At 40.1% G+C, this 23,703-nt stretch overlaps 1 protein-coding gene across 2 annotated transcripts in view; it reads right to left on the bottom strand.

Annotated features, from left to right (window-relative positions):
• The window catches only part of LOC105940119 (neuropilin-2), a 138,184-nt gene extending 115,876 nt beyond the window's left edge, over positions 1-22,308 (bottom strand). For both annotated transcript variants that reach the window (XM_012882581.3, XM_012882580.3), the window contains exons 1-2: positions 21,331-22,308; positions 1,544-1,724 (exon numbers count right to left, since the gene is read on the bottom strand). In XM_012882581.3, coding sequence (XP_012738035.2) covers positions 1,544-1,724; positions 21,331-21,406 — 257 coding nt within the window. In that variant the 5' untranslated portion in view covers positions 21,407-22,308. The remainder of the gene's footprint in view (positions 1-1,543; positions 1,725-21,330) is intronic.
• Positions 22,309-23,703: the final 1,395 nt, after the last annotated feature.

Raw genomic sequence — 23,703 nt, 5'->3', positions numbered from 1 at the left:
TGATTTATTTGGATACCAGAATTGAGCACAGAAGCCAAAAAAACACTTCCAGGTAAACATCACCTGTGAAGCACAGAGCTGGAGCTGTCATGGTCTCAAAATGCTTAGCTGAAGCAGGACCTGGCAACCTCAGCATCATAGAAAACACCATAAACTGAACCCCGTATCAAAGGGTGCGCGAGGAAAATCTGGGATCGTCTGTAAAAACATTAAAGCTGAAGCAGAACTTCACCCTTGTGCATGGCATTGATGCAACGGATAGGAGTAAACCTGACTGAGGCTTAAGAAATGGAAAGTCTCGGGCCCAGATCTTGATCCCACTGAGATGCTGTGAGTTACTTCTACGGGTTTGAAACCAAAGACCCTTTTTAAACATCTCACCAAGATCTCTGGCTGATCTGTGAGTCTGGTAGAACCACTGCAAAATAAAACTACCTACAGATAAAGTAACCTCGAACCCGAGATTGGCTACAAGAGGCCTGTCGCTGAAGTTGATGTCCGATTTCCGGGGACAGTCTCCATTTTGGACGACCTGTCCCCGGCAGAAGCCTGTCCCTGTAAAATGTGACCCAATTTAAGCGTTTCATGAATGAGAAGAAAAAGTGGCGTGCATCAAGAGCTGTTAAGTGACCTGGTTGCGCCGCTGTTAGCATTACAAGCGAAAGCGATGCTTGTAAAGAGCCATGGGGAATATTTATCCTTTTTGCACTGAAGGTTAGGCTATAGTTACATCCAAAGCACATGCTTCACAACAAGTATAACTAAGATCATAAAATTTAATTTAAATGAGGACCGGTAATTAAAATGATTTTTTTTAGTCATGCCAAGCATCCCTTTAGATTTAGCTGCATATTCTGCCAGGTAACTGGAACAATTCATTGCAATTATGAAGTCCCACGGCTCTCAAGTAGCATAAAAACATCAGCCGGATACTCCTAATCGAGTTTTTTGTGTTTTTATAGTGAGTAAATGAGTTAACATTTAAACAAAATGCTTTTCAAAGAACATACATAGCATTGCCTCCTAAAACTATGATCCAACAATGCAACTTTCCACCGATAATTTCTCTTTCCGTCTGCCGTTACCGCTTGATTGATTTTGATTTCATATTCCCTTCCTGTCGGCCTCGCTGTGCAACCAAAACCAAACAGCCCAAGAACGCGATGAACACCAAATCCTCTAATCTGTTTTAATGCAGTCAAAGTGTGAAAAAGCCTGCTGGAACAGTAAATGTGTCGTAATTAGACTTTGATAATTAGAAACAGGGGACCGAGGGAGGTCCCAAAGTGATTATTATGGCAGAGTGAAAGCCAGAGAAACAGAAGGCGAGTGGGCTGAAGTTCACCAGCAAACTCTCACTGAGAAACAGGCGAGACCATAAGCTCCAGGCGGAAAGAAGAACTAAAGAGAAACTCAGAGTCACCGCAGCCTCTCATCCAACTTTAAATCTCCCCACCGTTTAAGCCACTTTATTCTCGATTTTTTCATTCAGCGGCCGCTGTGTCTGCCAGGCATCAGGATCATCGGAGTGTTTTTCACTCACCTGCAGTCCAGCTTCTCCATTTCAAAGTGCGGGTTGAAGTTGAGGACGATGCGCTGCGATGGCTCTGGGGCTGTGATGACCCAGTGGCAGTTCTGGTGAGGTGGATACTCCTGCGGGTAGCCAGGCGTGGTGATGTAGCCGGCATCGCTGGCATCTAAATAGCCGCCGCATTGCTCGGAGGCTGGATGAGGGCGAACAGACAAGGATGCAGACATGAGTTACATCAGGAAGTAGACATATGGTAACTTTATTCCAGTTGAAAAGCTTAACCTTTGCCCAAATGTGCTAATAAGCTGCTACTTTTTACATAATTTAGCACATGGACCTCTCAAAAGCAAATCAAGACATACTAACAATGTGGGTAGGGTAATAGAAGAAGACAAAATAAAGAAATTGGCAGTAAAAAGGAAGAAAAGGAACGCCTCTGATCACACTTTAAAGCTGACATTAGCAGATAAGAGTGCCAACAAGGTCAGTGTTGTTTGCTTGTTGTTGAATCATCACAAAGAATTTAATAAATCATCCAATTAGATTAAAAAATATATTTGTCATTATGATTTTCAGTCTGAAATTGAGGTTAAAAAGGGGGAGACAGTCCAAATAAGAGATCTGTTCACTGAGACAGGATGTGAGAAAGTTAACAACCTGATGAACAGAGGCGTGCACTGTGGCCGCTGATGACTCACGGACCTGATATCATACACACTCAGCCTCCAGAAAACACAGTTACTGTCAGTAACTGTGAGCGGATCCACTTGTCAGCAGTCATATGTCGGTCTCATGTCATCAAACAATGCCACTTATTCACTGCCGCAGATGCAGATGCAGCCTGACACAGATGGACAACACATTGACGTCTGTCTCACCCAGCAGGATCTCACACACACACATCTCCACATCCCAGTAATGTGTGGAGTCCGTCGCACCAAAACAGGGGCGGCTCTTTCTGATTGACGGCACGAACCCTCAGCTCTTGACAACTTTACTGGTGGGGAAATTTAAGTCAAAATATGATGGTGGATTTAGTTATTATTTATCTTGCTTCTTGCAACCTGTAGCGTGATCATCAAAGATGTTTCTCCTTGGATTTCTTTGGATTTTTTCTGGATTTCTTGCAGAGGCTTTCTTACAGTGCCTTGCAAGATTATTCATACCCCTTTTGTTAAAAGTACAAACTTTGTATTTGTGGTAACTATATCTGCATGTGACTCCTATTTAAATAAAAAAATGTATTTTAACCAATTTTGACCAGCTTACCATCCCCTTTGGAAGAAAATCCCCTCAGGATGATGCTGCCACCACCATATTTCAGTGTCAGGACAAAGCATTCTGTGTGATGTGCAATTTCAAGTTTTGCTTGTGTATCACTTTGCACTGATTTGAGCGGAGCACCTCCTTCTACATGTTCACTGTGCCCCTGACATGGCTTGAGACAAACTGCAAAAAGGATTTTTTTATGGCTTTCCTTCAAGAGTGCTTTCTTTTGGCCTCTCCTCCATAAAAGTAAGATTTATGGAATGCACCACTAATAACTGTCCTGTCAACAGATTTCCCCACCTGAACTGTGGCTCTATGCATCTCCCCCAGATGTATCATGAGCCTCCTGGCCTCTTTTTTTTGATGAATGCTCTCCAGATTAATGGGGAACAGCCATGTCATAGGTTTGCAGTTTTGACATACTCTATTTCCAGATGATGGATTGAGCAGGTGCTGTTCAAAGCTGGTACATTGTTTTATAACCTCACACTGCTTTAGACCGCTCCTCAACTTTATCCCTAACCTGTCTGCTGTGCTCCTTGGTTTTTATGATGTTCTTGGCCACTAATGTTCCCTGCCAAACCTCTAAGAACTTCACAGAACAGCTTTATAGTAGAATATATACTACATATGGGCTCTATTTCATAATTAGGTGGCTTCTGGAGTCATTCTACAGCATCAAACTTTAAATAGTGCAGGTTGCATTTGCTACTTCAAGGCTGGACTATTGTAATTCTTTACTATTTAAGATTCTCCTTCTCACGTATAAAGCCCTTAATAATCAAGCTCCATCATATATCAGAGCTCTGATTACCCCGTATGTTTCTAACAGAGCACTTCGCTCTCAGACTGCAGGTCTGCTGGTGGTTCCTAGAGTCTCTAAAAGTAGAATGGGAGGCAGATCCTTTAGCTATCAGGCTCCTCTCCTGTGGAACCAACTCCCAGTTTTGGTCCGTGAGGCAGACACCCTGTCTACTTTTAAGACTAATCTTAAAACTTTCCTTTTTGACAAAGCTTATATAGCGGCTTAAGTTATCCCGAGATATCTTTTAGTTATGCTGCTAAAGTCTTAGGCTGCTGGAAGACATCAGGATTTATTTTGTTCACTCTGCTGAGTTCTCCTATTGTTCTCCAATTAGCATTGCTTGCCGTAATTTCATATTTTTTTTTGTTCTCTGTCGTGTTTTTCTTTGTAGAAGGTACACCTGGTCTGACGTTCTGTTAGCTGTGACATCATCCAGGGGAGGCAGATCACCCGCTATTACCATCTAATGTAGAACAGATTACTGGATCAATGTGTGCTTCTGTGCTTTTTTGCCTCTTTTTTGTGTCTCTGCTCTGTCTTCTCTAAGCCCCAGTGGGTCGAGGCAGATGAGCGTTCACACTGAGCCTGGTTCTGGTTCTGCTGGAGTTTCTCCTTCCTGTTAAAGAGGAGTTTTCCTCTCCACTGTCGCTTAATGCATGCTCAGTATGAGGGATTGCTGCAAAGCCATCAACAATGCAGACGACTGTCCACTGTGGCTCTACGCTCTTTCAGGAGGAGTTAATGCTGCTTGGAGAGACTGCCGGGTTTCCTTAGAGAGGAATTGTTTTGACCAATCTGTATGATTTGATTGAATTTGACTTTGTAAAGTGCCTTGAGATGACATGTATCGTAATTTGGCACTATATAAATAAAATTTAATTGAATTGAATTGAATGAAGAGAAAGTCATTTGTCGATGAAAAAAATAATCATGTACCAGACGGCAAAGAAAAGCTATAGAAAACATGAGGTATTATTAAAACATTGGGAAATATCAACCAAGACCACTAAAGTACCTGTAGGCTTAATTTAAGTCAGTCTTGTGTAAGAATTTCTATTAAAAAGGCTGAACTAAAGTAAAAGACCAAGCTGTGTTCTCACGAGATGGTATAAATAGGTACACAGTATTATTTAAGAATTATAGCCGTATTACCAGTCTTTGCTCTAGGAAATAACAGGAAAGCTCATTTTGACAACAATTTAGAAAAAGCAACAATAAACATGGCATTATTTCAACAGAGGCAAATGAAAAAAAAAACTAATCAATAGCATATTTGGGAAAAACAAAAAAAACAAAAGCAAAACAAAAACAAAAAAACAGATGGATTTTCAGTAAATATTTTGGGAAAACGATGGCCACGATGGACTAGGTTATTTAAATGAAAACAGCATCTGTGAGTGCTGGCTGATTGATGGGAAAATACTTGGCTGGTATGCAACACCCTAAAATAATTTCCTGTTTTCCAGCGAAAGGGAGAACAAACTCACAATTGGACTCCTGACAGAGTTCATTATTTACTCAGCCATGGCTAAATACGCATCACGAGACATGCCTCCAGGAGAAATGTAGAAGAGAGGAGAGCCTGTCTGAGGAGGTTGTACAAGCCACCATCAGGCCTTCTGTGCTATGTAGTTTTATTTATTACCACTGTGCTGTGAGGGCTGACATAGCCAAGGCAAACTGCTCAGCAGAATACAGCATGGTGTAAAGCTATTAATAGCCTGTAAACCAACTCGGAGAGGAGTAAGACATGCACACATAAGGCACAGTATAAACATAACCAGATACCACCTTGACATGTAATTAATACATTTATAATTAATAAGTAATAGTCATTAAATTAGCGTTTGACTCATTCAGAGTGATACAAAACAGGCCGACTCGTGTTCAGATACATGTAAACCATTTAAGCCTCAAGCAAGGGAAGTTTAGAGCGGAGATCAGATTTCAGCACTCAGCAAACAACATGACTGACATTTTGGCTTTTATACCTGGCATCTGCCTCGCTCCGTCTGCTAACAATTAATGATCAGCAGTCTGTATCTCTCTGACTCCCTGTCCCTCACTCTAAGAACCAACTAATCCTGTCCATCTCCTATCTGTTTCCAATCTCCCTGGTGACACAGAAATACAGGAGTGGAGTTACAAGGGACGTGTAACCCAGCCATACGCATTTAATGTCAGCACCACCTGGATTAGTGTTTAACCACTCCAGAATCTGACGACAGCACCAACCAAACACCGGCTTTTAGGGTCTCTGCTTAGCCAGCTCCCTTTAATCAAACCTTCAGAAGATGTGAAGTGTAAGATATAAAGTCACAAACCTAACTTTAATACTGCAAAAATATTGTTCAATTAAATTAAAATGTATTTTTAATCACAAACTTTAATCATTATTCATCTTGGCTGAAAAATACTAAACTGAATTGAACAATATTATTTGCAATAGACTGAATCAAACTGAATTTAACTGAATTAAATAAAACTGAACAGAAATTAATTGATGCTGTACTAACCTGAAGTGGCTATGAAATGACGTGACCTTCAGTATATTAAACTACTTTTGAATTGTCTTTCATCTGCATGAAATCTGCATTAAACTGAACTGAATCAACACACAGATGAACTGAGCTGGCACTAAACTGAACTTAATTAGCTAAAGAAGCAGTAGCACAAAATTGAAAACAAATAGAATTCAAACTTAATTTATTTTGCTATTTTTTTTTTTTGGAACAAAACTCAATTTAATTGGCATCCATAATTAAATGAAATCAATGTGCATAAAAGCCTGGAACACAGTGCTGAGTGTTCCCAGAGGTCTCTTTTCCCCTATGTTATCAGACTCTTTCACAAATGGGCAATAAATAATGACATTTTGGGTTACTTATTGTTGTAACATCAATAATATAAATATTGTTATATTGTTATATATAGTGCTGTATTTTTACTGTGCCCTAATTTTGAATTGAAAAGCAAAAAATAAAAATTGGTTTCATCATTGCTGTGTAGAAACATGTTTTCCTACCCAAAACACGCTGGTTTAATGTCCCTCTAGGATTGCCATAGTGTAGACGGTTTTGCTAGTAAGCCATCCGGTGTTTTGTACTGAAGTGTTGGAAAAATAAAAGAGTCCAGCTGAGCCACGCCGCGACCCAAAAGCCCAGCTCCGATTCCACCTCACGTTGTTCTGGTAACAAACCCGGAAATCTTATACTTATACTACTAATTAAAGGATTAGGGTTACACAGCAGCCCACTGTTTACACAAAAAATGTGGATACAGGCATCTGCTTTTAAGCAATATGAGATGACAATATTAAGACCAAATCAAACTAGAAGAAGTAAAGTAAGAATAAAACAGCAGAGGTATTAACAATAGTTTTTTTTATTAGTTTTTTTTTTTTTTTTTGGTGGAGTCGTATCTGTGACTGTAGTGAGAGCCAGGACAGTGACATAAAAAGCAGATTCATATCTTGTTATCCAGGTATATACTTCCAGGTATCGAAACCGAAATAAAGTTAAACAAACAGTTTCTAAACTTATCTTGAACAATAATGAGATGAATGAAATGTTAGCTCTGCAATTATCTGTTTGCAGATTAACCCACCACTTCAACCAACTTAATCTGTTTGGTTATAAGCTAAAAAAAAACACTATATTGTATTAGCACTAACTATTTAGAATCTGCAATAAACTTAATTGAAATAAATTGATAATAAATTAATCTGAACGGGCATAACATTGAACTGGGAAAAAACAGAATTTATTTAACATTTTAAAAAAATCAGTATTCACCAAATTCAATTTACTTGTCAACAAAAACTCAACTGAACTGATTTGTGAGGCTGAATGAACTGAACTGATGTGGCAACAAACTAATGAGCTCTTAACTGAACCAAAACATACACTGAACTAACTAAACTGACTTTAGTGTGAATTGGATAATCACATAACTGAGTTAGTTTGAACTCATTGGTATAAATAAGCCATAAATTAAACTGAACTGGGAATGAATGTAATTTATCGACTAATGTAGTTTGTACCAAAATCAAGTCAGCAAGCACGATACTCAATTGAACTCATAAAAAACTCCATTTAAATTTTCGACAACCTTAATTCGACTGGCAAACAAAAAAGTGGCCCATACTTGTCCATACTAAAAATAGATTAATTCAAATCTTGAATGGGAAGCTTAAATGTAATTAATTTAAATTGAACAGGATTATTTTTAAACAAAATGCAAAACAATACCTTTCTCAATCCAGAGCTCTAATTACCAATTTCCTTTGGCCTTTTGTAAAAATTTAGACATATGTGGCGTCCCACTGTGCCATTGCATGTCTATCCAAAACACTGGTATATGCTAAAACAAGCTAATTATGCTTTTCTTTTGGCCAGAATCACTAATAGCAAGGTAACCCAGCTGAGGCAAAAGTAAATAATAAAAAAACTTCTAACCTTCCACCTCATATTTAACAAATGGAAATTATTGCATGTAAACAGAGGTTCCTGTCATTGTTAAACAAAGAAGTTCAACTTGAATAAAGAAATTGCTGCAAATCTGAGAGATGGGAAGCTGGGAAGCACAGACTAATCAAACCATAAATCTTCTATGTATCATAACAGAAAAAGGCTGTACATACAAGCAGGCCTTTCAAATTCGCCCAGACTGTTTACTTTTGTCTTACAGCTGATGCTCCTCCACAACCAACTGTCTCGTTGATGGAGAATTACCAGCGAAGATACAACCACCTGCACAAAAGCCCCACTAAGCAACATAGAACTTTCCTCTTAATTCAGTTTTCAGCATTTTTCTCACCTCCCATCTCTCACCTTTGACTTTATTATGTGTCGTGTCTGCTTCTCTTCAAAGCTCCATCAATCCCAGGACATCCACACACTAAGTCAGTCGATATTCATCACATCCAAACAGGGCAGCCAGCGACACAAACGGAGCTCCAGAGTGCACAGTTGACACCGTCTCGCATTAGCTGCCATTTAAAGTGGATCTGATTGTTGTTTGCTCATCTGCACACACAGGCATTTAGATATACGCACGCTGAAATAAAATGTCAAGCCCCTGAAGTGATAAGGTATTGATATACACAAGCTGGCAGGGCTAGGCATTCTTTGTAAAGAAGAAACAAAAGCAGAAAGGGAGTGCCGTACAGAAGAAGGTCTACACATTTTGTCACATTTCAACCAAATTGTTCAGTGATCTTTTTTTTTTTTTTTGGGGGGGGAGTGGGGGGGGGGGGGGGGGTTATGTGACCGACAAACACAAGGTAGCACATATTTGTAAAGTAAGATTTTTTTTTTTTTTTTAACAGATACAGTTTTCTCTTTTACAAATACAAACCTGAAAACAGTGTCTTGCACTTGTATTCAGTCCCCCTAAATCTACAGTTAGATTGACTAGCTTCCCTGGTTCCAGGTTGTCTGGTATTGGGCTAACCTTCAGATCTCATTTGGCAAACCTGGACCACTTGGTTGCATTTGTTAATCAGAAATTAGAAACTAAGAAAGATTACACGTGGAGCTCCTCAGGGCTCCGTCCTCAGGACACTTTTATTCAACATGATGGTGATGCTTGATTCAGCACTTCTTCAAGATATGCCTGATATTTTTCTGACTTAATACTGCTTTAAAACTTTCCACAACTTTATCACCGACCTGCCTGGTGTGCTCCTTGGTGTTCAGGGTGCTGCTTGTTAACTTTTGAAAAGCGGCATTTAAAGTGAGAATAAATTATAAACAGGTAGACTCTATTTACCAAACAGGTGGAGTCTGAGGGCAGCTGGTTGCACTGGATTTTATTTAATGGTGTCAAAGAAAAGGGATGCGGATTTGAAGGCACGTTACACTTTTCGGATGTCTAATTGCAAAAACATATTAAAATATTAAATTCTTCCCTATTTCAAATTACTTTGAGTCAGATTACATACAATCATAATAAAATAAATAGGAGTTTTGGTTGTAATGAGATCAAATGTAAAAAAATGTTGAGCGGTGTGAATACTTTTGTTAGGCATTGTATATAAAGAGAGAGGGGAAAGTGAGACGTGTCACGTTATGGAGGGGTAAAAGGGAGAGAGCACAGCTTCCAGCACAAAATCAATTGAAATTCTAATTTGTATTCTACACTAACGAGCTCTGATCTGCATGTTGTAAAGAGTGGAGTGTATCGGGACAGAGAAGATGCTGAGCTGGCAAACAAAAACTGACATGATGCCATCCATAATCAAACAGCTAAAAAAGTACCCACCCTTTAAATGGGCCTATAGACTTATGCAGCATCCCTCTTCGGCTTTTTATAAGGCCAAGGAAACCACATGAAAACCCCAAATTCTCCTTTGTCTCAGCTTCCGTCCCTTCCATAAACACTTCCCTCCCGTTGACCCTCATTTTCACACAACACAGCTTTTTTTTTCTCCTCCCAAACCACAGGAGCATGTGGAGATCATCAGGGAGAGGTTTGTATTTAGACCACATATTCACAACAAATGTGCAAACACAAACCGCTGAACATTGCTTATCCTCGTCTGGCTTAGACATCACTGGATTCGGAACGCACACACGCACACACAAACGAACACATAAGCAAGATAAGTGGTGGTAAATGGTGCTAAGCAGTCAAGCAGGGATATAAGACAGGTCACTGCATTATTTATGGCTCTCTGCCGTGTTTGGTATTGCATCCTGATAACACCTATTCAGCAACTTTTACCCACAAGTGCATACCTCAACACACACACACACACACACAGATATCTCAGTGCAAAAATGCACCGCATATGCTCAGTGCAAGTCATATGAAAATAAACTGATGAAGTTCCTTTCCTCAAATGAGGTAGATCTTTGTTTTTCTGGCCCCAAATGCAAATGTTCTGACCTTGTTTCTGAACTCACAGATTTGAGTCAGAAACAGACACTTTCAGAGCACAGAAATCGATTCCCTGGCCTGCAAGATCTTGGCAAATGTGTTGGGAGTCCGCATTTATTTCCATCGCCTTGACCCCATAACGAAAGCATTATCGGTTTAATGGGTGTTTTGTTTAAGAACGTGCAAAAAAATGTTTCTCACCCAGCTGACCAACAAGCTTGTTAAGAGGAAAACTGTCAGCTTACTGTCCACCAGCTCCTGCCTTGGCAATCCAAGCAGCACAGTGAATCATACACTCATTAATCTGACCTGAAATGGTCCCCAGAAAACCAGTCAAGGTCAAGAACGTTTGATACGTGAACAACAAGGTTCAACGCCTTGCAAAGGTATTAACAACCATTTACCTTTTTCACATTTTGAATCATTACAACATCATTACAATGTCTTTTGGAGGGATTATGACAGGCCAACACAATCTTGTGCATTTGCCTAAAGTGGAAGGAAAATTACGCACAGCATTAATAACATTTAAGAAATAAAATCTGAAAGGTGTGGAGTATGTTTTTTTTGTTCAGCCCTGTTGCTCAGAAACCCACAGTCCCACCCAAAACATGATGGTGGCAGCATCATGCTGTGGGAATACTGATCTACAGCCAGAACAATAAAGCTGATAAAAGTTAATGGGAAGATGAATGGAACTAAATATAGGACAGTCCTGGAAAAAAACTGTTACAGGTAGCAAAAGACTTGAAATTATTGCTGAAGATCACCTTCGTGTGAGAAAACAGCACTAAAAATCCAACCTGAGCTACAATAGAATGGTTTATGTGTCAGGTGCCCATCCCCAGTTCTAAACACATTTGTTTAGAATTGCCTTTGAATGTTCAAGTTAAAATGTTTTACTGTTTTCAAATGTTCTTTTTTGTTTCTACACTATCCCTACTTGCTTTTATTCTGTTTTATTTTCCTATATTTTAATCATGTAAAGCACTTTGCATTGTCTCTGTACTGAATTGTGCTATATAAATAAATTTGCCTTGCCTTGCCTTGAGAGCTAGCCTACTATTCTATAACTTTAATATGCATCCATTCTCTAACACAGCAGTCCATGAAATGCATGTGATGGTTGAGCTAAGTAACACCATACACAAATATTTAACTCCGTCCACTTCAAGTAAGATAAAAGCCAAATCAGCTAAAATTAGGAAGTATGGCAACAGTTAGATCGAGTTTGGCTTTATGAAGAATGAGGATCTAATCTCCACCAAATCTCTAATATTAGGTGTATTTATATATATTTTTAAAAGCATACATAATTCCCAATGTATTTAACAGTACAAAAGGCTGTTTATAAATGCTATCAGCACGAGGAATCCAAAGGGGTCCTTGGAAAGTTTTTACCGCTGCTAAGGGGGTTCCTGATCTAACACACCTGAATCAAATTATTTGCTTGATGCTATACAGGGGGTGGAGGGATTCAACCACTGGATTTGGGTGTGCTGGAGCAGGGATCCATTCAAAAGTTGCAGGAAAGTAGCTTTTGAGGACTGGTGGGCACCACTGGTTGGGTTCAAAACTTTTTCATTTGTTAGAATGTCCCAGTCAAAGTCCAGACCTAAATTCAACCGAGAATCTCTGGAAATACCAGAAATGTGATATTCAAATAAGCTCTCCATCCATTCTGACTAAGCTTGACATATTTTTGTAAATGCAAACTTCACTTAGAAAGAGCTGCATGTAGATGTAGAGGTAACTGTAGCAATAGGTGGTATGGACTCAGTGGGACTGAAAATAAATTTGCACCAGATTTGTGGAAAAAAAAGCTTTGCAATTATGTCCTACGTTCAAATAAAATCCTGAAAAAACATTCAAACTTGTGGTTGTCCCATGACAAAATGTGAAAATGTTCAATACTTTTGCAGGAGTGTATTTCTCCTATCAAAAGATTGTTTATAAAATTAGAAAAATTGCAAAAAAACAAGACACGAAAAAGGGACAATAAAAAAGGGGGTGAAATAAGGCAAAGGAAGAAGAAAGTCAGAAAGGGAGAGTAATCCAAGAACATCTGTCTCTCATCAACAAAAGGAGAAAGTCAGCAACTCAGAAAAGCTCACTGGACAAAAAAGAAAAAAAATTAACCTGTGTGTGTGTGCGCATGCACACACACACACACACACACACACACACACACACACACACACACACACACACAGGCACACACAGGCACAGACGCACACAGACACACAAACAGGTGGGGCTGTGTTCTCCAGGTGTTCTGCTTTAACACGGTGGAAAACTACCAAGTGAGTGGGGATAAAAGACAGAGAGTGATGACAGGGAGCGAACTACAAAGGATCTGAGACTAAACACAGCGAGGGGGGAAAGGAGACAAAATGAGTCATAAAAAATAAAACAGAGTGTGTAATAAATAAAAAAAATACTGACAGAGGCGAATGCCTTACAACTTATGGGGGTTTCTAATCCAAAAGGACAGCATAACAAGAAGAAAACAGTGACAATTTCAGGTTCAGTGCCAAAAGTAGACAGAGACAACATTTGCTAAAACAGCCCAAGTCACGTTTTTATGACGGGTGATTTGTTCATGTCTCCTTAAATGGTAACAGATTCTTAATAAGATTCAGGATGGAACTTCAAACAACTCTAGTCACTCTATTTTAACGTCATCCTTTGAGCTGCCTATGTACATTATAGTTTACCACAGACTCCAGAAGGCTGTATTACACTAACAGAATTTATGATTATACGTACATTTTGTTATGGGAGCAATACATGATTTGAGCTCAGCAACAGAACTTAGGAAAGTTAGAGGAAGAGAGTTTCCCTCACGTCAAAAACTATAAACAATAAGTGATTAAATAAGCTCTTTAGTGCTCCAACTCTCTAATAGCTGTAAAATGATTGGTCCAGATCACCTAATGGTCCTGAGATGTGCTCAAGAGATCAGCTTATAAATTAAATTGTAAACATTGATCAAATGACTGCAATATAAACAGTAGGTCTGCTTTTAATTTACATTTTAGACCAAAAGTTGGGACTGTTGTTGAGTATGAAGTCATTTTGATTAATTTTCAAACAAAGCTGATCATTTATGATAAAAATGCAACTAAAGAAATAAACCCTATACTTTATGCTGATTTATGAGCCTTGAAAAACGTGACATTTTTCTGGTATTATTCTCCAGTTTCATACTTTTAATGCATTATAGGATTTGCACAGAGTCTTAAAGGGTCCTAGAAACGTACATTTATGGACTTAAATAGTCTTAAGTTCCTCCAGATTTTCAGTACAAGGCCCTAAAATAAAGTCTTAAATTTGTAACTGTGTTCCTTTAATACTTTGAATTGACTTTTGAGATATGCATCTTCATTTTTTTTTAAATTTGTGATGTAATGTATATGGATGGAGATAGGCACCAGCAACCCCCGCGACCCCATGAGGGATTAGGTGGGTCAGAAAATGGATAGATGGATGGATGTATATGGATGTGTTCATGTCTAAAGAAAACTACAATGCCCATGATGCATAGCAGCAACCAGCACTGTTAGAAGGAATTCATTGCTGGACATAACATCTTTCTAAGACTTATACTTACAAAAATGTCTCATGTTAAGTTTGAGGAATTATTATTAGTGATGTTAGCCACCACCTACTTCATGATGGGAAGATTAGGCAAAGTTTAGATTAAAGATGATGGTTTTAATAGTTGGCTAAAACCAAATGACACTATGTTTTATAAAAGTTTACTATACAACAACTGTTTCTAAGTTGGTTTCGTGGCATAATATGATCATAAAGGATGAGAGGAAAACTTTGAGATCTTAGGTTGAAAGCCTTTAACTATTGTTAGCCCGGTCAGCAACAAACCAGCCGGTCCCACAGGTCTTCCCGTCTCACTGTAACGCGGTTCAGCTGGATGTCATATTATTCCCAGATCCGAGTTCTGACTTCTGAGCATTAAAACACAGCCTGCTGTCGCCTTCCTATTGTTCCTAAATCCGGATTGTGGAAAGAATATGCAAACATCAATGGATGGTTTATCTGGTGTACCTCTTTATGTTTGGACTCACATCAAAAGCAGAGTACTCAATGCCGCACATCAGGCTCCTCAGAAGTCTATGAATGAGAGTCTCTAACAAGTCGTGTGAATGGATTTTCAACAAGTGTGAGAAAACATAGATTGACAGAGACGGAGAGAATAGGCAGAGAGAGGAAAAACACAAAGAGCGGCTGAAACAGTAAAGAGATTTCCCACCGTGTCGGAGCGGAGAAGAACAGGAGGTGAGGGAGCTTTCTTAAGCCGGGGTGAGGGAGAAAACACTGACGGAGGGAGGTGTGGAGAAAGAGACAGAGAGCGCTATTAGAGACGAGCTGAAGTGGCGTGAAAGGAGGGGAAAACAACAAGATGATTCAGCGTGAAGGGAGAGGGAAAAAGGAAAACAACCTGTGGCCTCGCACCACCCTGCCTGCTCTCCAGGGACTCGGCTTGAGCACAGACTCCATTAGGCAAACATTTTTCTTTGTGTATGAAGGTTTTGGAGGAAGCGAGGAACAGGCAAATATCCCAATTTGAGGGATTTCCGTGATCTCTGCTGCCATCTGAGGATATTTTCCCCGACAAACACAACTCCAGACGTGCTGCTCTCCCTATTTTCTATAATTACTATAGTCATTACACACGGCCAATAAAGAGAAGAGAATGCTAACAGTTTACTAATGACATGATAACTGTAATTAGAACATCCTGCTGGACACACTAATTGTCCTTTCCCTTTTTTTTTTTGCATGACAGAAGCGCAGGGAGAATGTGCCAAAGTATAATTGGCTTAAATTTTATTCACTCTTTGTAAACTAGGTGGTGATGCTGCTAGAGGACCCCTCTCTTATCTCAGCCCCCCCTACATCATTAGTCCGCGTTATTTGAAAAGACTTAAAGAGCAACGCACTCTCATTAAAGCGAGACCCGGGTCTGTATTCTTGGGACAAAGTCAACCTCGTGCCCACTGTGGGTTGGATCCCACCAAGGTTCCACTTTGTTACCATTTCTGTTCACGCCGTTCTCTGGTCGGGGGTTTTGGAACCTCAGGGTTTCGTCTTCTCTCTTCGTGGATGACGCGGTTCTACTGGTACCTTCAGAACATGGCATTCAAGGAGCAGCAGAGGGGTGTGAAGCACTTAAAATGAGCAGGGAGGCTCCCCCCCCCGCAGGGTCGGTCAGAGCCTCAAACTGAGGAGTTTAAGTATCCTGGTGTAGCAGGAGACGGATAGACAAGTGATGTCTTGTCTGTAGTATTGTGTGTGCTGCGCCGGTCTGTCGTATTGCCCTCCATTTACGGGTCAGTTTACGTTCTAGCCCTCAACAAGGGTCATGAAATGTGGATAATGAAAGAACAGAGAAGATCCCAGATAAAAGTTGTTGAAATTAGCTTTCTAAAAGGCTGGGCTCAGCCCCCCAGCAGGAGACCCCTGGGTAGACCCAGAATGCACGGGATAGACTATTTATCCCTTGTGGCCATGTAACTGCTGTGGTAGAAAAAGTCAGAGGTAGTCTGGTTTTCCCCATGTGACTCAATCATATATAAGCTACAGACACTAGCTAAATGGTTCCAGTAGATGCCTGGGATTTTTTTTTCTAAAGGTTTCATACTGTTTGAATGTGACTTTTAGGGAAAACAAAGACAAAATCTACTTCAAATCACCGTGCGAGCAACCAGATGACTGCTAATCCTGAAACCTGGTGGGAAACACCTGCTACCTGCCGGGTAATTAAAGCCAAATCTGAGGAAAGACTCCAGCGAAGAGTCACCTGCTCCCTCAGTTGTGGCTGAGAATTTGACCTGAATCAAACTTTCCCCCTGTAATGTAGAAATGTTCAATTTGTCGTCAATTCTGCAAAAATAAACTTAATGGCAAAAACTTCAGCTTTGATTAAATAAGCCCTCTGGCCGCCAACTGCATAATTATGTGGGACCGATCCTATAAATAATAGGATCCCTTTAATGACAGAGAAATTTAAATCTTATATTAAGGGATAAATCTCCCCCCTTCAGTACATCATAATCAGAGTGTATTTAATGCTCTACCTTGGCTAGAACCCCTCCTGAGCTCAGCAGAGGAGAGGAATAAATCTGGATTGGTTTACTGCAGGTGGCTCCACTCAACTACTGCTTCACACCCAGCTGCTCTGCTCTTGTTACTCTAACGCCCTATAATACTCCATCTCTCCCTCCCTCCCCTTTACCTCCCTCTTTTATGCCCTTAAACACTCAAGATTCTGTGCACTACTTATATTTTCTCCTCCCTCCTTCTCTCTTTTTATTGCTCCATTGTTTCATTGCGCTCTGCTGGGAGCAAAGTTTACAATTGCTCCAGGTAAGTCATTGTGAAAAGATTGTGTTTTATGATTTCCTGCCCTCTATCCCTGTGAATCAACGCATCTGACAATCCAGTCGCAATGACGAACATCTAGAGAAAACTGAGAGGTATCCAAGGGAAATGGACTCACACATGCGTACAGAAACTGCTTCTAATTTTACCTGCTAATTGTTTTTGCCGCACTGTGATTTAGAAACGAAAGTTATTGAAATTTAAAGGTTTGGAACATCTTCAGTATTTTAAGCTAACAACTTACTCTCTTTGGAGGAACTAAAGTGGTTTGTGAAAGTATCAATTTCTTTAGACTTTTTCACATTTTACAGGTAAAAAAAACATAAAAACCTAAATATTTCACATTGGGCTTCTGTGTGAAGACCACAGCAAAGTAGAGAATAATTGTAAATAGTTTCAAATTAGACAACAATTTCACGTATAAAACTCTAAACCGTATGCGGTGTAGCCCGCTTTATTCTGATACAACTGAATAAAATCCTATGCAACCTGTTGCTTTTGTCATTTAACCTCAATAAAAGGCAGCTGTTCTTTAAAAGCTTCAGCCGTTTCTTAGAAAACATGGAAATCCAGCATCATGAAGACCAGTGAACACAGAACACGGGTCATGGATTACGTCGAGCAGAACTTTAAAGCAGGATTAGGTTATAAATCAACATCCAAAACACATCACAGAGCTCTGTTCAGGCCCACATGCAAACACAGAATAGCTTGCAGCATATCTGTGAACCAACAAAGAAGGCGCAGTTCATCTAAACTGAGACTGCACACGCCCACTGTGGCACACAGTGGTGGCAGCATCAGGCTGTGGGGACGCGTTTCAACAGCAGGTACATGAATGTTGGTCATAGTTTATAGGAAGATGGACAGAGGTAAGTCCAGAAGACGCTGGTGGAAGAAATCCTCTTAGGATGCAAAAGATTTGAGACTCGGGCAGACGTTGACCTTCCAGCAGAACAACGACCCCGAGCATTCAACCATAAATATTACTGAATGGTTCAGATCAAAGCATATTCATATGTTAGAATGGCCCTAACGTAGATCATCTGCTGTTTATCCAAATTGACTGAGCTTGTGTTCATGTGCAAAGCTGGTAGAGACATATTCCAATAGATTGATGTTTTACAGAGGACTGAAAACCATCCTTTTCATTTCCACCCTGTCTTGCGGTCCTTGTCATGAATCGTTGTGGTTGGTTGAACCTAAATGCAGACGAGAGCTTGAAAGTCTCACTTTAAGGGGGATGAGCACGTGTGCAAAATGTAATAGGGACGTAAAAAAAGCAGAGAAGAGGACAAGAGGAACAACATGGCAACAAAAACAGACTGACTGAACAAAAGGATATTTAAAAGACCAGGATCAGGTGAGTCCAGTTACACTTAAATATACTAAAGCTGCGTGGAGACATGAACTGAGAAGACAAGAACAATTACACATGAGTGTTTAACTGCATCACCATAAGAATCAGGAAAAAGAAAAACCAAAACTCATAATCCAGACATAACACCACTGCTTTGATGTTGATCTGTTAAAACGTGCCAACACTATACATTGAAGTTTGTGGCTGTGACAAAAGAAATTGTCTAAAGAGTGTCAATACTTTAGCAAAGCGCTGCATGTTTGTGGCAGACGGCTAAAATGGGGCAAAAGCTCATTAAGCGAACAAATGAAACGGATAATTTGTTTTATTGATGGGCTACAGAGCACTATGACCCGGCCTGATGTAAGAATTAATTATTACAAACTGAACCTACAAGTAGGTTTAAACCTTCAGGCTATAAATCAAACACTGATCATGCAATTTTCCCCTTAAGTCCGTGCAGCGGCAAATAATTGCTTCGCCTATTTTACTGCTGCGACACAAGGAGAAAACAACTCAAAGTAGATGAAACATTTGTGCACTTTGCGACATATGCACACACGTAGTATATATGTGGAGTTGCTGGCTCCCAGTCCACTTTAGACTTTAAAAACCGTCCGGAGTTGGGTGGGAGCAATCATATCAATTACATTAATAACATAATTCAAGCCCGAGTTCTACCTGTGGGCAATTTCCTAGAGCACTTCTAACACTGTGTATGGCGGTGATCCTGTTTCATCATCCAGCATATTTCAGCAGAGACACTATAGAGGCAGACAGCTGGTCTTGAGTGGCCAATTATGTCCGTTTATCTCCCTTCCAGGCGCAGCTGTGATCAAACGGAATAAAGAAACAGGATCAAACAGCGAGGCTAAAAAATCACTCCTCTGTTCGGATTGCTTCTTTTCCTCAGCTTCCCTGTGTCTGTTTCAATCTCTGTTACTTCCTCCTTTCTGTACTTCCGTCTCCTTCAGCCTCCTGCTATATATGTATATATAAATATACGTATAAACAGACGCTTCTACAGCTCACGGTGCCCTCCCTGCTCATCTCAGGAGAGAGACAGCGAGGGAAAGGCATCTTTAAAAGTTTAGTGCTGAGGAAGCTTTATCCTGCAGAGGATCTGGATGCTCAACTGGCACGTCGAGTACCATGGGGGAGAGCTGGAGGGGAGCTAGAGGCAGAAGTTTCATCTATTGTCAGCAGATATTCTGTTTCCAAATGCACCCATCAATCTGCAAGAGATCGGACTCAGACTTTACCTTGATGACCAAGAGATCAAATGATGAAAAGTCTGATTTTCTTTCCATATTCCTCGATCTAAAACCAATAGCGTTTTCTTTAACTCTCTTTTTTGAGTAATACTTTCTGGTACATTACTTAGATAACCAAATCTAGATCACTCCAAACCGGGGATCTGCATGTGAGATGTCAAAGAAAACCAGAAATCAGAACCGGTCAGGAAAAGCTTGACCTATGATCTTCAATTCTGTAATTCAGCCAGAAAGTGGGTCCCTAAAACAACTTCACTTTTTATTGCTTTTCAGTTACTTTTGTGACAAATATGAAAATGTTATGACCAGAATGGTGAGAAGATTGGTTTAGATTTCTAATCAATTTATACCAAAACATGTGAGTTTCAAGACCTCAAACATATTGTAAGATTCTGAAATCTCTGATATTAAGTTTAAAAACAACATCTGATATACGGGACACCTAATCTAAGTAATCATATTAAATAAAAACCCTCCTGACTGAGCCTTAAACCAATAAAACCTACTTCTAGAATACAAAGAGGTTCTCCACTACTGCACTCCACTTGTTTCTCCCTTGCATGTAAATACATGAACCTGAAAGCAGATTGATCATCTCCTTTTTCACCGTGAAACTCAAATATATGTCAAAATAGATCAATATCTCCTTATATACAAACATATATATATATAGCAGGGAAAAGGTCCAATTTCCAAAATTCCAGACTGAATTGAAATGCTGAATCATGTTTTTCTCATTAGTTCACAATGTAAGATTTTATCACCTGTAGAAGGAGAGCAACTAATATAAGCGGCTATAGAGCTGGTATCAAGTTTTATCCATCGCTGCGGACCGCAGCGCTACTCGGTGCTGGAAATCTGGTGCGTAAAATTCACCGTGCGTAAAAACATCCACGCGTGAATATGCACCGCAAATACTAGCACGCACGGTGCTGTCTCATAAGAAGAGGTTATGTTGCCTCTCTCACAAACGATTATGCTTATAAAAGGTAAATTCGCGAATTGTTCTTTCTTTGGATACCAGACAGAGCCCGTTGGAGAGACGGAGCTGACCTCCCCCAGCATGAGCCAGACCAGCCAGCTTCATCAGCACCTGTCTACAGAACTGGCTGTAAATTTTAAAATACTGGCTGTAGATATATATATTTTTTAGAGTTGCTTTCAGTTTGCAGACTTCCAGGATAACTTTCGAGGAATAAGATTGCGTCCACCCAAAAACGAGGACATAGAACTCTATTAGGACCGCAAGCGCTGACAGTATCGCTCATCTGGCCATATTATTATCAGTGAGGTGGGAAAGCTTATCTGAAAACAGGGCTGTGGTTAAACGTTAGATATATAAAAATCGTATTCAAGATACGCGCACGAAATCCTGGACGCGCTGGGAGCAGCAGCGGGGCGAAACAATGACAACAGCCACCCTGTAAAACTGCATCCGATTATTCCGATAAATAACCGACCACGGATCAGGGTTGTTGAGATCTTCTTTCTGTCTCCATGCTATAGAAGTGCAAACTGTTGGCACTGGAAGAAAAAATAAAGACTCCTCCCGATTCGACTAAAATTAGACTAAATCATATACTTCTGTAACGAATAACATAATTTGATAGGGTTGGAAGCTGAAGTCAATTTTAATCTGAACTGATCAGAATTGAAATAACATTATTTGATTCCTAACAGATCGTTCTGTTTAAATCTATTCTGTAAAAAAAAAAAACGCTTACTTACAGAAGAGCTGTTATATGATAATTTAATTCTGAAGGAGAAACATGAATTCACGCGGGAGACAAAGTGTCAAACTTACCTCCTTCGTCAGCTTTTACTGCTGAAGGCAAAAGAAGCGGCAGAATACATCCACACAACCATAAACACGAATCCATCTTTTCCCTCAAGATGTTAAAAAACCAAAAGAGAAATAAAAAAAAATCCCCTTCCTTCTGTTTGGCTTATTTGGTTTGTCTAGAAAAAAAAAACAATAGTGTTCCGGTTCTGAACTTTTCCGTCCTTAGACAGTTCCTTCAAAGGCAGCAATCACAATCCAATCGCCGGGTTGCGGCTGTCCAAAATTACGGCTTAGACTTGTACAGTTGATATGAGTTATTGCCACTGCTCCGTTTCGCCAGAAACCTGCAGTTAATGCAATATAATGTTAAATCTACCGGACCTGGACTGCAAACTCAGTTTTATTCCAGCGAAATCCATGTTGGTGCACACAGTCCGGGTAAGTGTCCCCTCCGAGTGTCAAAACGCGTGTTGGAGAAGATTTTGGAAAGATAAAATACTCAAATTAAAATTAAAAAGAAAAAAATCTGACTTGGTGAATGAGCCGAAGCAGAGGGGACATAAGGAGAAAAAAAAACTTAACGAAAATGTAAAGCAGAAAAGGTCTTCAAATCGGTAAAATGTCTTTAAACCGTAAATCTGTTCTAAAAGGGCAAATAGTCATTTTTAATGTTCCCCTTTTATGTGCAGCCCCAACAGCAGTTAGTTCTCGGGCAAATTAAAAATGTATTTCTCATAGGGCTCAGATCCAGTTCCCGTGCGTAAAACTGCCCCGGAGAAAATAAACGTGGTTCCTCTCCACTTCTCCTCCTGGAAAGCTGTGCGTCTCTCCGCTGCCGCCCTCTCTTCTCTTCTCCTCTCCTCTCCTCTCTCTCTCTGCTCCTCCTCTTTACGCGCAGTAGCAGCAGCAGCCCGTGTGCCTCTGTGTGTCTCTCTCCCGGCAGACAGGCTCCGGCAGTGCGCTCCTTCCCCTCCGGTCTCCTCCGGGTATGTGGCAGCGAGCAGGACTGCTCACTCAGTTCACGCTGTTTCGGTGCGCGTACACGCCGTGCGCTCGAGAGCGTGTATCGGATTACAGTAGGCACCTCGGCCCGCCTCCATGTGGCCCCTCACTGATTAAAGAGCAGCTTCATCTCCCTCTTGTCTCTTGTTGCCTGATCACCTCTCATCATCCTACACGTCGTTATACCTTCATTCGCTTTATTGATTTTATGCACATTTTCTCTCTAAATTTACTTAAATTTCCCTTTACTTTTGCTGCCCTTTTGGTATGGATACTATTTTATGTATCCTCTGGGTGTTTTTATGGTCCCCTATTGGTGTGCACTGCACTTCTAAAGTTCTCATACCCCTTGAACAACAATATTTCATTATCACAAACTTTACTGTATGTTGTTTGGATTGTTATGTGATGGAACAACAAAACGTTGCACAAAAACGTAAAGAAAGGATTTCTACAACACATTTAATAGGCCAATACTTTGTAGAAGCTATTAAAATGTGTTTACCAGCATGTTTTCCCATTCTTCTTTGCAGTTTGCTCAAGCTCAAATGGATTGGATCCGGTGTGTAGGACATCATTTTCCAAGTCTTGCCACAATCTAAACTGGTGTGGACTTTAAGCCATTTTAACATGTGAATATGATTTTATGCAAACCGCTTCATAAAAATGTAACTGCGTGTTGTGTATGTGTTTGTCTTAAAGGTGCAGTAGGTACATTTTGTATAAATGTCTTTTTTACATATTTGTTCAAGCAGTCAATTGCTTGTCAGTAAAATATGCGACAGATAATCTGTGAAAAAAAAAGAAAAAGAAAAAAAAGATCTCTGGCTCCTCCCAGTGGTGCTACTGCCTTTTACAGTTATACGCAGCTCCCGGTCAGAAACAACCAATCAGAGCCAGGAGGTGTGTCTTAGCAGTGTAAGCTGCTCACACCACTGCCTCACACAGTACATGCCATCAATCAAGCTCAAGATCCCCAGTGTGCTGCAGTTGGGCTATTGACAAAGAAACAGCAGGAAAACTGTCAGTTTCTCAAGTGGCACCTAATAGTATCCTTTATTTAAATAGGGGGAAAAAACAATTGAGATTCAAACCTCTCTTCCAGGACTGATCTGGCCAAGACAGTAGTGTAAAACATACAACATAAGCAATAAACTACTCCTCCCACATAGAGACTGATGAACAACAGTTTCACATTTCAATTAAAAAGTAAAATGCCTTGGACATATCACACAGCATTAAACATTTGAGCAGTTACAAGAGCCAAGTGAACTAATGTCTCTCCTTTTAATCAGCTCGAATTTCACCCGAATTTACAAGAAATGACCTGCTCAGAGAACAAAGGCAGGTAAAGAGAAGACTGATGACCAAAGGAGAAAAAAGAGAAAAAAA

The sequence above is a fragment of the Fundulus heteroclitus genome, chromosome 7 (genome assembly GCF_011125445.2).
Source record: "Fundulus heteroclitus isolate FHET01 chromosome 7, MU-UCD_Fhet_4.1, whole genome shotgun sequence".
Lineage (NCBI taxonomy): Eukaryota > Metazoa > Chordata > Actinopteri > Cyprinodontiformes > Fundulidae > Fundulus > Fundulus heteroclitus.
The sequence above is the reverse complement of the archived record's forward strand: the minus strand, read 5'-3'. Positions and strand labels throughout refer to the sequence as shown.